Genomic DNA, 11,945 nt, shown 5'->3' with positions numbered 1-11,945 from the left:
GACCCCATGACCTAACCAGCCCGTTCCAGCCAGAGGGGGCCAGAGGACAGGAGGCCGAGGCGACCCTGTTTACCTGGAGAGAAGACAAGGGACAGAGGTGGGGCTTGGGGCCAGTGATATCAGATGCCCAGCTGGGAAGCAGGGGGGCTCGGGGCTGGAGAGGGGGAGCAGGCAGAGCCCACCTGGATGCAGGGAGAGACTTGGATGTGCTGTGCTGAGGGAGGCCAGGCCTGAGGGTCAGAGAGTTTCCTGTGCTGTGTTCAATGCTCAATAAACCCTCCTGCTTTACGCTGGCTGAGAGTCATTCCGGTCTAGAGAACAGGGTTGCATCAACCCCTTCGGGGGGGGGGGGGGGGGGGGCCACGGGGGGTCCAGAGTGAGTGGAGTCCCTGAGGGGGCCCACGGCGAGAGACAGACGTGCTAAGGCTCAGAGAGGTGCGGCTCCAGGAGGTGGAGGGGCCTGACCCTGAGAGAGAGTGGACCCCCGAGAAGGGCTGTCTCACTGAAAGGGACACACACCCCCGGACCGCATGGGGCCAAGAGTGGGCACGATCTGTGAGTCCGTGACAGGCCTTAACAACTGCCACCGCTCAGCAAAGGGGTGACGCTGATGTCAGAAAAGGGCCGTTGAGGTCACTAAAAGGAGGAATGATATAGAAATGTACTGGGAGAGGGTTTCTGCTCTATCTTATCCTTGTGAGATTGCCCCAATCCCTGGGCAATCTCTTCCAAAGCTGTGACCAGGCCGATGCCTTGAGGGGTCGGTCTCTGCACTCAGAGAGCCAGGGAGGACCTGTGAGGTGCCCGGGTAGGAACCGGGCTCTTTCATCAGTGATCAGCAGGCAGAACCTGCTCCGTTGGGCAGCTAGCCCTTGGAAACAGCCTCTGCCTTTGCCAGGAGCCACAAGACCTGTTGGTGCACGTTGACCTCTGCTGGCCTGGCTTTGCCTGCCCCAGCCCCAGCTTGTCTGACACTACAGTCTGTGAGGTGCGTGTTGGAGTCACATCAGCTCCGATCTCTGTGGCTCTGCTGCCATCTTCAGGCTCATCCCAAGCAGGAAGCGTCTCCAGCTGTAAGGGTCTGGTTGAAATAGACATGGGAATCTTCGTGTGGCATTGCTGCAAAATGACACTAGATGGGGATGTGCACCAGGGAACAAGGTTAGTGCAGGGCTGGGGGGCGTGGGGGGAGTTGCACATTCCCTCGGATACCCAGGAGTCATAATCTGGCTAAGATGTTCAAAAAGGACAGGGCTCTGGGGAGCCTCTGTTTCTATTTGCCCAACTAAAGACATGGGAAAGGGGCCTGATTTTCACAGGACAGGTGCTTGGCCCCCTTTGGTCACCTTTGAAAATCTTGGCCAATCTGTTTTCTTTTCCTCTCAGTTGAGTTCCTGTTAGAGAGGCCTGAACCCAAGCCCTGGATCTAAGCAGAAGCAAACTGTGTGTGTGAAAAAGAAGATGTCCGGGAGGGTGGAGGGGAGAGAGGTAACTGCATGGGGAATAGAGGGATCCAGATCTGAATTTCCCAGCACTGTCAGGGAGTTAGCAGAGGGAGGCTCACTGCTTAGCTCTGGGAGCTGGGCCTTGCCCGTTATCTGAACTGTGCTGTCTGACATTTGCCCAATATTAATTTGCTTGCTGCGTTTCAGGGCTTGGGTCCATCTCTTGTTCCTGTCTTTGGCTAGTTTAATCATTTCCCTTTGCATGGACTCAGACTTATGCATAACTTGATGGGAGATGGCAGCTTGCTACAAAACGTTTACCTGACCTGCATTATTTAGAGTACACGGCTCAGTGTCCCTGTCTGAAATGGGGGCATTATGAGCTGCTAAGACTGCACTCATTAAGCAGCAATGAAGTTGAGTAACCGATAATATTCACATCCCTAAGAGACTCAGGTACATGCTGGGACAAACGACTGACCTGGAGGAGCTGCTCGTGACCAGCTGCACAGAGACGGCACGGTTAATACTAGGCAAGGCTGCTCAAGCGGCGCACGGTAATCGGCCCCACCTTGCCATGCAAGGCTGCCCAAGCGCACCGGAGCAAAACCCACAGTCTCTTGCCTTAAGAAAGCCCTCTCTGATCCCGGAGGATTCCCAAAGCCCCTCTCAAAATGATATACAAAGATCACCCATCACTGATCGGCAGCCACCTCTGGGGTGAAGGGAGACAGCTGATGTACAGCCAACAACGCCACTACACACGAGTTTGGGGCAGGCAGCACAGAATAATAATACGGCCGATCCAATGAGAAATGGAGGTAGGCAGAATGTAACTAGCTTTGTTACAACAGGCCAGGTCACTGGGGTTAACACCTGCAAAAGTGCTGTGGAGTCTCAGTGAACCCAAATGGCCAGGAGCTCCTTAGACGGCTGCAAAATGCTTCCAAAGTTGTATTATTATTTATTACAGGAGCTCAATTTCACGTCTCCTCTAAGAGATGTTTCTGCCAGAAATCGTGTCCCCTCACGCCATGCTGGGACACCGGCTTCCGTTCTGCCTCAGCACCTACCCCGCCTACAACACCCAACTTCCTGCAGCCCCCGAGGTGTTTCTTGGAGGTCTCCGCATCCAGCTCAAGCAGTTGCAGTGGGAGAGGCCTGACACGGTCCCAGCACGAGGCACTCTGGCAGGCTGGGCTGCCCAGCCACCCCACGCAAGGCTGCGCAGCTACTCACTGCGGCCATGGCTGATCACTCAGCTGATGAGCCATCAGAGCTCAATTGCTCTCCGCTCCATGTGACCAGAGCCTGGCCATTGTGAAGCAATACGTGTCAATACCCCTGACTGCACAATGTGAATGACCAATCACCCAGTAGAGCTGAAAGCTTGGCTCTGACGCGGACTGTGCTAACAACAGGGTGAAAGGACACCCTGGCAAAGGACAACAAGCCCTGAGCCCCGTGGAAGTTTCATTCGATCCTCCAAACAGGGGCTAGGTGTTGGGATGCTGCCCAGGCCCTGGCCTGTGGGAGAACTGGGCAGGCTGGGCGAGGCAGGGACCTGCAGCCAGAACAACTGAAAACAGAGCTGGTGATAATGGGAGTCTGATTAGCTTCAACTGGCTACCAGATGCCCTGAGCCACAGACAAGGTGGGGTGGGGAATGCCGATGCTCGGGCGGGGCTACTGCCTGTGAAAGCTGGGCTGGTGCTCTCTGCTTTGGTTCGATTCTTTGCCGAGTCTCTGACCCTTACCTGTCTGATAAGCCAGGAAGGAGTAAAGCAAAGGGGGTGGGATTATCTATGAGACACCTCACCCCACCCCACCCCCACCCCCACACACAGAGGTTTGGGTTTTGTTGGTGTCTGAGTTTTTCTCAGGCTAAATGAACCCGGTTGACCAGTCTGAATCCAGTGCAAAGCAGCCCCAAGCCATGCGTGCGTGCTGGCTGGGCTGGCTCCCACGTTCAGCTGCAGCACGGCACGCTAGGTAAGCAGGGAATACGTTCTCTGGCCCAGTCGCTCCCCACCAGCCGGAACGAGCCGCTCCTGGCGGTAGTGAAAGGAATTAACGGGGCTCTTCACCTGGTTCTGGTTTAATGCAAACTGGCGAGACAGTTGCTCTTACACATGAGGGATTGACAGCCCTGGCTAGACCCAGCCAGAGCACCGGCCACTTCTCCAGGCAGCTCCACCCAAGGCATCCTAGTCCTGACCCCCAGCACCATGGTTATTCCACTCCGAGCTCTCCGAGTGGGGAGACTGCCCATGAGATCAGGGGCAAGGCAGAGACCAACTCAGCCTCATTCCTGCCATAAAAAGGCTTTGAACCCAGATCCCCAGAGGCGAACGGTTACCAACTGAAGAACGGGAGACTTGCTTTCCTGAGAGCCTGGCTCTTGCATGATGCGTCTTGCGCATGCAGGGAACTATAAACAGAGTGATTGCCACTTGCGCTGAGAGGCACCTACGTTCCCCAGAAACTACTCTGATTTCCTTTCAGGGATTAGCAGAAAAAGGAAGTGGTTTCCAGGAGCCAGACCGTTACACACCATGTGCCAGATGTGTGTGCAATCGCAGGACAGTTGGCAACGCAAGGCTGCTCAACCCCACCGTGTGTTTCCCCCATGACTAGAGTGTTTCAGTGCATCAATGGAAAAAAAGAAGCATGAAATCATGTAACCACAAGTCAACTTGTAACCACAGGAGCTGACCGCAGAGGGCTCATACTGATTACACATGGTAACTGCCCTGCCACATTACATCACACAGCAGGTTTTCATCGGCTAAGTGTTTTGGTACCAACTGGCACTTCCCAGCCTATGAGTTAATTTCAGGTATACAAAACTGCCACTCAGGGTCAAGCAACCGGCTGTGAAACAGGTAAATTTCATGAGTCCATCTGCCATCATCAACTGATCCAGGGGGATTTTGTTCTGATAGGCCAGGTGCATTTTCTTACCATTAGCACATCCATACGGTTCTCAGCTCTGGCTGCTCCGGACAAGGGACAGCAGAGAGGCGGCAGCCACTTTGACTGAAATAAAACCGTGAGTGTGACCCCTCCCCCCCCCCACTCCCCAGGAAGCTATGAAAAGCTGGAGCCTTTCGCTGCTTCGAATGGCTTTCTAGGGTCTCCCCATTGGTTTGCCCCTTCGGAGCAGTAATAGAATGATCAGGATGGGGAATGTTACATGAGTGCCCTCATCTTTTCAGCTGAACATCAGGTATTTCCCCGGCACCAACTAGCTGTGCAGGTGTCTGCTATCCTCCCCCCGCCCCAGGAACATGAAATCAGGTGTCTGAATATTTTGACGTTAACTTTAAAATCCTTCCATTTAAAATAGCACCCGCCAGCTGTGTGTGGAGGGGGGGGGGGGGAGGTTGCTCTGTCCAGACTGAACACCCTGCGCAGTATGGGATTGGGGACTTTCAAAGGGGATGTTATTGAAGAAAGGCTTTAAAGAGCAACAGGAAGCCCTAATAACTTGGGAATCTGGGGTTGACGGAGCAGGCTTGAATTTCAGTTTAAACCTGTCCCCGGGGACTTGCTATTGCAGATGTCTTCAGGCATCAGCAGTCACTGCCCAAGCTGACTCTGTCTGAGTCAGCCCTTCCTGTTCTGCTCCTGGCCCTTGGCTACTGGCCCCTCCCCTCCAAGCTTGCATCGCCAGCTGTACCTACCACCCGATGTTCCTCTCGGTCTCTGGCCTGTACTGCGCACACCGAGCTCAGCTTGTCAGGCGTAACTGGCTGAGAATCCAGGGGTTAAGAAGCAACGTTTCAGTTCCCAGTGAGGTGACAGAGCCAGAGGTGTGGGCTTCCCGAAGACGCCAGTAGAGCAGGAGACTCTGTCCGTGGCTGAGATGGTGCCTGTCCATCCCCTCCAGGGCAGATAAGGGAAGGACTTATCTTGCTACTGCAGTGAATTAGACTGTAGGAGCAGCATCTGTTGGGACAATTTTGCTTTGTACCTTGGACATACAGAAAGACGGACCTCTGTGGCTTTCTTGGGGCCCAGGAGCTTGCACAGAAGATGCTTATGGTAGACATCAGTAGTGTGAACATCCAGAGGGCCGTACTCTGTGAGGGGCAGCCAGACCCTCCCTAATCCTAAGAGACACTACACGTCATGGCTCAAAACTTGGAAATGGCCTGTGGGTTCCCCCTGCTGCGGATCACTCCCTGGTTCCCAGCAAGGACCAAGCCCCAGGGCTAGGAGGGCCGTTTATAGCAAGAGTAACCCGTCCATTGCAACAAACACCAGGAGCCTTCCTACCTGCTGCTTCACAGGGATGTCTCTGACTGGCCTTCTGGGGAAACCGATCCGCCTATACGTTCTAAAGACGTCTCCAGAGCTGCCTTCACTGGGGGCCCAATGGAGGATGCTGCTGATACTTCAGTAGCAAGTGTCCTTCAGCCACTGCATTCTCCTTCCAGAACAGGATTCATTCACGGCATCGAGGTGGATTTCAGAGCAGAGAACCTCATTGTCCTGACGTTGTGTGTCAGTGGGACCCACTGGGAATCAAGCCACAGGCTCGCTGGAAATCTAGAAATACGGAACCAGGTAAACCAGGTTTAAAGTCGTAATATCGCCTTTTTCTTGATTTTTATTCGTCTTGACCTAAACCAAAACAAGGCTGCACTGCGGCTGGCTCTGGGTTTCCACAGGACCTGGGCAAAGGGACCACTACGCTCTAGACAGCTGTCTGTGACCCTCTTGCCTCCCCGACCATTTCAGATCACACATTGATTCAGACACTCAGCCTGAGAAGTAGGGGAGTCTGCAGCCATGGAGTGGGGGGAAGTGCCATGGTCTGTGGGGTGGTTCAAGCTGTCAGGGGAGATATGGCTACAGGGGGGGCCATAAAGTGCTGGCTTTGTAAGGGGAGACTCTAGGAACGGTGGCCCTTTGCTAGAACAGGCCTGGTGCAGCATTCTAGAGATTGGGAATAATCATGTAGCCTCTTTTCCATTCCGTCTATCGACTCCAGTACGATGTATATTATTGATTCATACTCCAGTCCCCAGCCGTACATCCTACCACCTTATCCATTCTGTGGAGAACTTCATAACAGCGAGAGCCCCTCACACAGCCCCAGGCTCCCCTTCCTCCCAATCCCCTATTGCTTAGCTCGCCACGTCTTGTTCTGCGGTTCCCTGGAGGCCCCTGGACTCCAGGCCGAAAGCTCCTGTGCCAAACGGGCGGGCAGAAATTCTGTTCATGTCTGTGATCTGGTTTATTCTATGGGTTCCGTACACTGCTGTGCACCAGCACCGCTAATGTTACACTAACTGTGTTTACATATGTACACGGTGCACGGTGCCATGTAGCGGGGCACCGTAGAAAAGTCAAAAACACAGAAATGGAAACAAAGCTGGGCCCAATGACCCCATTCTGCCAAAATGAGGAGGAAAAAAGATCCAGAAAGGACGAGCTGGTGAAGAAGACAGGCCAAGACGCTCAAAGACAAACAGACCTGAATAGAAAGGCCCTATGCTAGGACTCAAAGAGAATGAGAGTTCGTTCTTTGGGATTAGCATCCGATTTAACTCCAGACCTTGACCAGAGGCACAGTGGCTTATCCCTTGGGAGAGAAGCTGATTCCACAATTACACTCCCCACTGAACTATTATCCATCTACCTGTATCACCCAAGTTTCTTCAGAGAAGAAATCTGGGTCCCTTCTCCCAAAGCTCAACATTCTGGCCGATCAACCACCCCATCTAATTCACCCCGCCGATGGGACGCCCGGGCCACAAAGCAGAAGCAAGCAGCTGCCGGGATATTTTTGCACAGCCGTGTGTCACTGTGCGTATATCTTCGGTGGCGGAACCCAGTTGACCGTCCTTGGTAAGTCACTCTAATATTCATTTACAATCGTTTCCCAGTTGTTGCGGGTTTTGAATTTTTTTCCTTTGTCTCCCCTTCTCAACTTCTCTGTCTATTCCGGGCTGGGTGCTCTTCTACTCTGTCCTAATCACCATGAAAATGTGTGCGTGGGCGGAGGGGGGTTACTCTGTTGAATGACAAAACGCAGGTCCTGTGTTGTTACAGATTTTTCCAAATGTTTTTGTCCTTTCGTTACTGATGAGTCCCCATTGATCAAATCTTTGGTCACATAATGGGGTTTTGTTTTATTACAGGCGATAGTTGGGGGGGTGCCTCCTAATTTCAGAGCCCAGCCAAATTGTATTTTAATTGTTTATCTAACAAAACTTTCGATGTCAGTTTTCACTCTCTGATGGAAAGATACCCAGGTAAGGCTATGGTAACGAGGAGAAAATATTCAGGAGTTTGAGATATAAGGTTTTAGTTTCGTAGAAGACTGGTCAGTCCTGCAGCCAAAAAAAAAGGGGGGGGGGAGGCTCTCCATTTCAGAAATGGTCAAAAAAGACAGCTGCTTTCTTTTTTTCTCATGTCTAATGCTTTTTCTGAGGTTATGCTGGAAAAGTTAGAAGGTTTTGGTGAGAGTTTTCAACTCAGAGTCAGAAAATGGGAGCCGTCAGTCAGCTGAGAGGGAGCTAGAAACTTCTCTTGAAAATATAGGTGGATGCTTTAGGTCAGTCCCGGGGGCAGAAGCAATTAAAAAGAGACTTTGAATTCTCAGTTGCAATTAAAAGGGATACAGAGCAAATTCTGATGACTTCTTCTTGAAACATGAGACACCCTCTTTTGCAAATAGTCCGTTCGGTTTTAAGCATCTGGCTGGCTGCCTAGTCACTGTTGAATCGGAGCTTGCTCAGATTGAAAAGATCCAGAGGAGGATTTCTGCTTGTCATGCAGATACTTAGATATTACTGTGATGGGCGCTAGGAATACCCGCGGTAGCTGGATAGGCAACAAAGATGGTCTTAAATAGCGAGACTCACGTATGGATGAGGAACTGCTCCAAGTAGGACTCTGTAGCCTGGAACAGAGAGGTGCAAGAGAGGATTCAGTTGAAGTGTTTAAGATTATGAATGAATGATTGTGATTGTTAGCAAGCGAACACGGCTCACTCCTCCCTTCTCACTGCCCGTTGAGCCGAGGGGTCTCTAGATGGAAGGATTCGCTAAGTAAAAGGGTGTATCATCCCCAGGGGAGATGCTAGAGTAAAACACTGTAGCTTGAGTTAACAAGAAGCTGGATACTTTTATGACCAGTTAACGCCACTGTTCTGTGTCTTGCACATGCAAAGGCAGGGGAATTGATATCTTGTGCTTCGGGACATAGGATAGGACCATTGCGACAGGACAGAAGAGTGTCGCTGCCCAGCGTTGCACGGCTGCATTGAAACGGGCCAGATTATGAATTCACTGGGAACTGTGGTGGCACAGTGCCTCTGAGAATCAGATCAGTAGGAATTGCTGTGCAGTGTCAGACCACGGAGCTGGCAATTACCACACATGCTTAAGAGGAACGTGAACAAATCTTATTACCTAATTTTCAGAGGTGCTGCGCGCCCGTCGCTCCCAATAGCGGTGCTGGGTGGTCAGCATCTCTGAGAATCAAGCCGTGTGTGCAGGTCTGAACAGTCAGAATATGCAGGACTCAGTCAAGGGATGATTTCCTTTGGGAGTTTATCCATAGATATTTATTCCTCTCTGCTAGCGAGAGGGAGACCAGCAGCAGACAGGGTCACACCAGCAACGTTAGAATTTTTTGATTGGGTTTTTTTTTTGGAGAAAGCTTCTCGTGAAACATCTAGGACTGTGGTTTTCAACCCTGGGGGACCACGGACTATGGCTAAGATTGCCAAAGGGGTCCGCACCTCCATTCAAAAACTTTTAAGGGTCCGCAAATGAAAAAAGGTTGAAAGCCACTGAACTAGGAGTTTTCGAGATTCTGATGGGACTAACATATTGTCATTTAAGAGAAAATGAACCCTGATCTAGAAATGATGGGCCAAATTCTGCTCTCGTTACATTGGTGTAAATCTGGAGTAACTGGATTCACTTTGTCCTAGAAGATATTAAAATGATGGGTTCTCCTTCCAACAGCGTGTGTGTGTGTGTGTGTGTGTGTGTGTGTACATACACAAACATTTATATATATATCAATTAGCCTCTCTCAATCAAAGCCGCGAATTTCCAATAGCTGAGAATCTGACCACAGCCTTTAACTCTCAGTGACTATCAATGACCACTGAATCCAGTGGGCCTCTGTGCTAGCACATGGGTCTCCTTGGGGGAACTCATGGCAGGATGAGGGAGTACGTCTCTGAAGGATCAGTTTCCCTTCAGGAGGAGGGAATCTCCCTACTTATTGGTTGCAGCATTAACTGCAACTTAGCCCCAGCAGGTGCTTGGGGCGGCCACTCCAGAGAGGGGCAGCACGTCCAGCTGTTCCGCGGCAATTCGGCGGACAGTCCCTCACTCCTGCTCGGAGCGAAGGATCTCCCGCCAAATTGCCGCCGCAGATCGCGATCGTGGCTTTTTTGTTTGTTTGTTTGGTTTGGCTGCTTGGGGCGGCCAAAACCCTGGAGCAGGCCCTGCGTAGCACTGAACAATCAATGTAATACATTGATGAAACACGGGGAACTCTAGATTGCTCTCTGATGCTCTTGTTTGTTCTGCAATCAGTGCCAGGAATATTAGCAGCTCTGGCAGTTGTTAGCAAGGAGGTTTCTTTAAACATGAGCTGAAATTGGCTTCTGAAAATATTGGGCCATATTCTTCTCGGTTACTGTGAAGTGCATTGATTCCACGGGATTTACACAGCGTAGATGAGAGGAGTGTTTGCCCTAGAGAATCTAGTTAACTATAGATATATCTTTGAATTGCCAAATGCTGTACAATTGAACGCAGGAGAGCGAGCCCTTCTGGCTCTCTCCTCAGATAAAATATTGCCCCACTCCTGCAATTGGATCCACACAGGCAGACTCACAGAGCATCTTTGAAGCCAATAGGAATCCAGCCCGGGCCAATGGTATGGATCTGATTGCAGGATCAAGACCTAAGAGGCTAAATTTCTCCAACTTGAACACACAGAAATAATCGGCCACATGGCTCCTTAGCTGGTGGGAGAGGGAACAAGTACAAGGAGAGATGCTAGGGAATGTTTAACACTGGAGATTATTATATTGCCAAATTCTGGTGCAGGATTTCTCTGCGAGGATTATCTGTATCCATAGAATAATCCTTTCAGTGGAAAAACATGATCAGGGAAATACCTAGTAAGTCATTTGAAAAGCATAGAGTCACTGCTGCAGTGTTGTGCTAGCACCGTGGTTTAGCTGAACTTAGCTTTTCCTGTTCTACTCCACTCTGTCGTTGCCGGATAGAATCCAGGGATGTAGATGAGTTTTGATTTGATTTTTAATGGTAAGACTTTGTCGTTACAAAGCAGCATTGGTTTAGATTTCAGGCAGTTTCTCCCTCAGGCCCCACAGACTTTATTTAAAAAAATAAAACTTTATAGACCCGAAGAGCCAGATCCTCCGCTGGTGTCATGGAACTACATTGATTTATAGTAGGTGAGGCTCTAGCTCAAAATATCTAGTACCTTGCATTCTGCACTGGCAGCGTCTGAATTTGATGTTCCACTGTGTATCTGAATTCTCTTTGGCTTTGTTCCTAATCTGACTATGAATCACATTGTCTTGTAGGTCAGCCAAAGGCATCTCCTACCGTGCACCTCTTCCCTCCATCCTCGGAAGAGATAAGTACAAAGAGCAAAGCCACACTGGTGTGTCTGCTGGACAGCTTTTACCCAGGGGCAGCCCAAGTCACCTGGAAAGCTGACGGCAAGCAGATCTCCACTGGAGTGGAGACGACCAAACCATCCAAACAGAGTGACAACAAGTACATGGCCAGCAGTTACCTGTCTCTGGCTGCATCAGATTGGAACACCCATGAGACCTACACCTGTCAGGTGACACACGATGGGAACAGCATCGAGAAGTCTTTGCAGCGCTCACAGTGTTCTTAACCCTCTGACCCTCAGATGGCTCAGCTGGTCCTTGTGTCTATCAGTAGAGTTTTCCCCAAAAGAGCCTGGATCAGTCTGTAGCATCACCTTAATGCTGATCTCCAGCCGCTCTGCTTCCTGTTTGATGTGGGGGATCTTTGACGATCCCTTTGATATCTGCTTTTATTCCCATGTTCCCACTGCTCTCACCCCCCTGCATGTCCTTCCTGCTTTAGTCTCTGATGCAGCCTTGTTATGATATTAATAAAACCAGAAACATTCAGCTATCACTGTCTGTGAAGAGTTAAAATTATTGCCTCTTTCAAATGTTTTCAAAAAGTTGTTTATCATGATTCTGCAATAAAAGATGGACATTTATCTGCCAATAGTTTATTCTTCTGGTTCCAAAGGCTGAACTGATTTCTCTCAATTTATCTGTCAATAACTTATTCCCAGCAAATATCAGTAAGAGTTAGTAGCCACTGGGTAAGATGTGTTCATCATTATAAAACTCTCTCTTGGATTTTCATCTGGAGTAGATTGGCCCCATGCCATTGAATTGAGTGGAGTGAGGCCGATTTGCACCCGCTGATGATCTCACCT

At 50.4% G+C, this 11,945-nt stretch overlaps 1 gene segment (V, D, J or C); it reads left to right on the top strand.

The window, feature by feature from the left end:
* Nucleotides 1–7,109: 7,109 nt before the first annotated feature.
* Nucleotides 7,110–11,707, top strand: LOC113407673 (the record flags this gene model as incomplete). The annotated part of the segment is given in 2 exon segments: nucleotides 7,110–7,304; nucleotides 11,041–11,707. Coding segments are annotated over 2 exon segments (518 nt in total), but the record flags the coding sequence as incomplete, so codon positions are not given.
* Between the last annotated feature and the right edge of the window lie 238 nt (nucleotides 11,708–11,945).

Source organism: Terrapene carolina, unplaced genomic scaffold (genome assembly GCF_002925995.2).
Source record: "Terrapene carolina triunguis isolate 2854851 unplaced genomic scaffold, T_m_triunguis-2.0 Scaffold234, whole genome shotgun sequence".
NCBI lineage: Eukaryota > Metazoa > Chordata > Testudines > Emydidae > Terrapene > Terrapene triunguis.
This window is presented reverse-complemented; position numbering and strand designations above follow the sequence as displayed.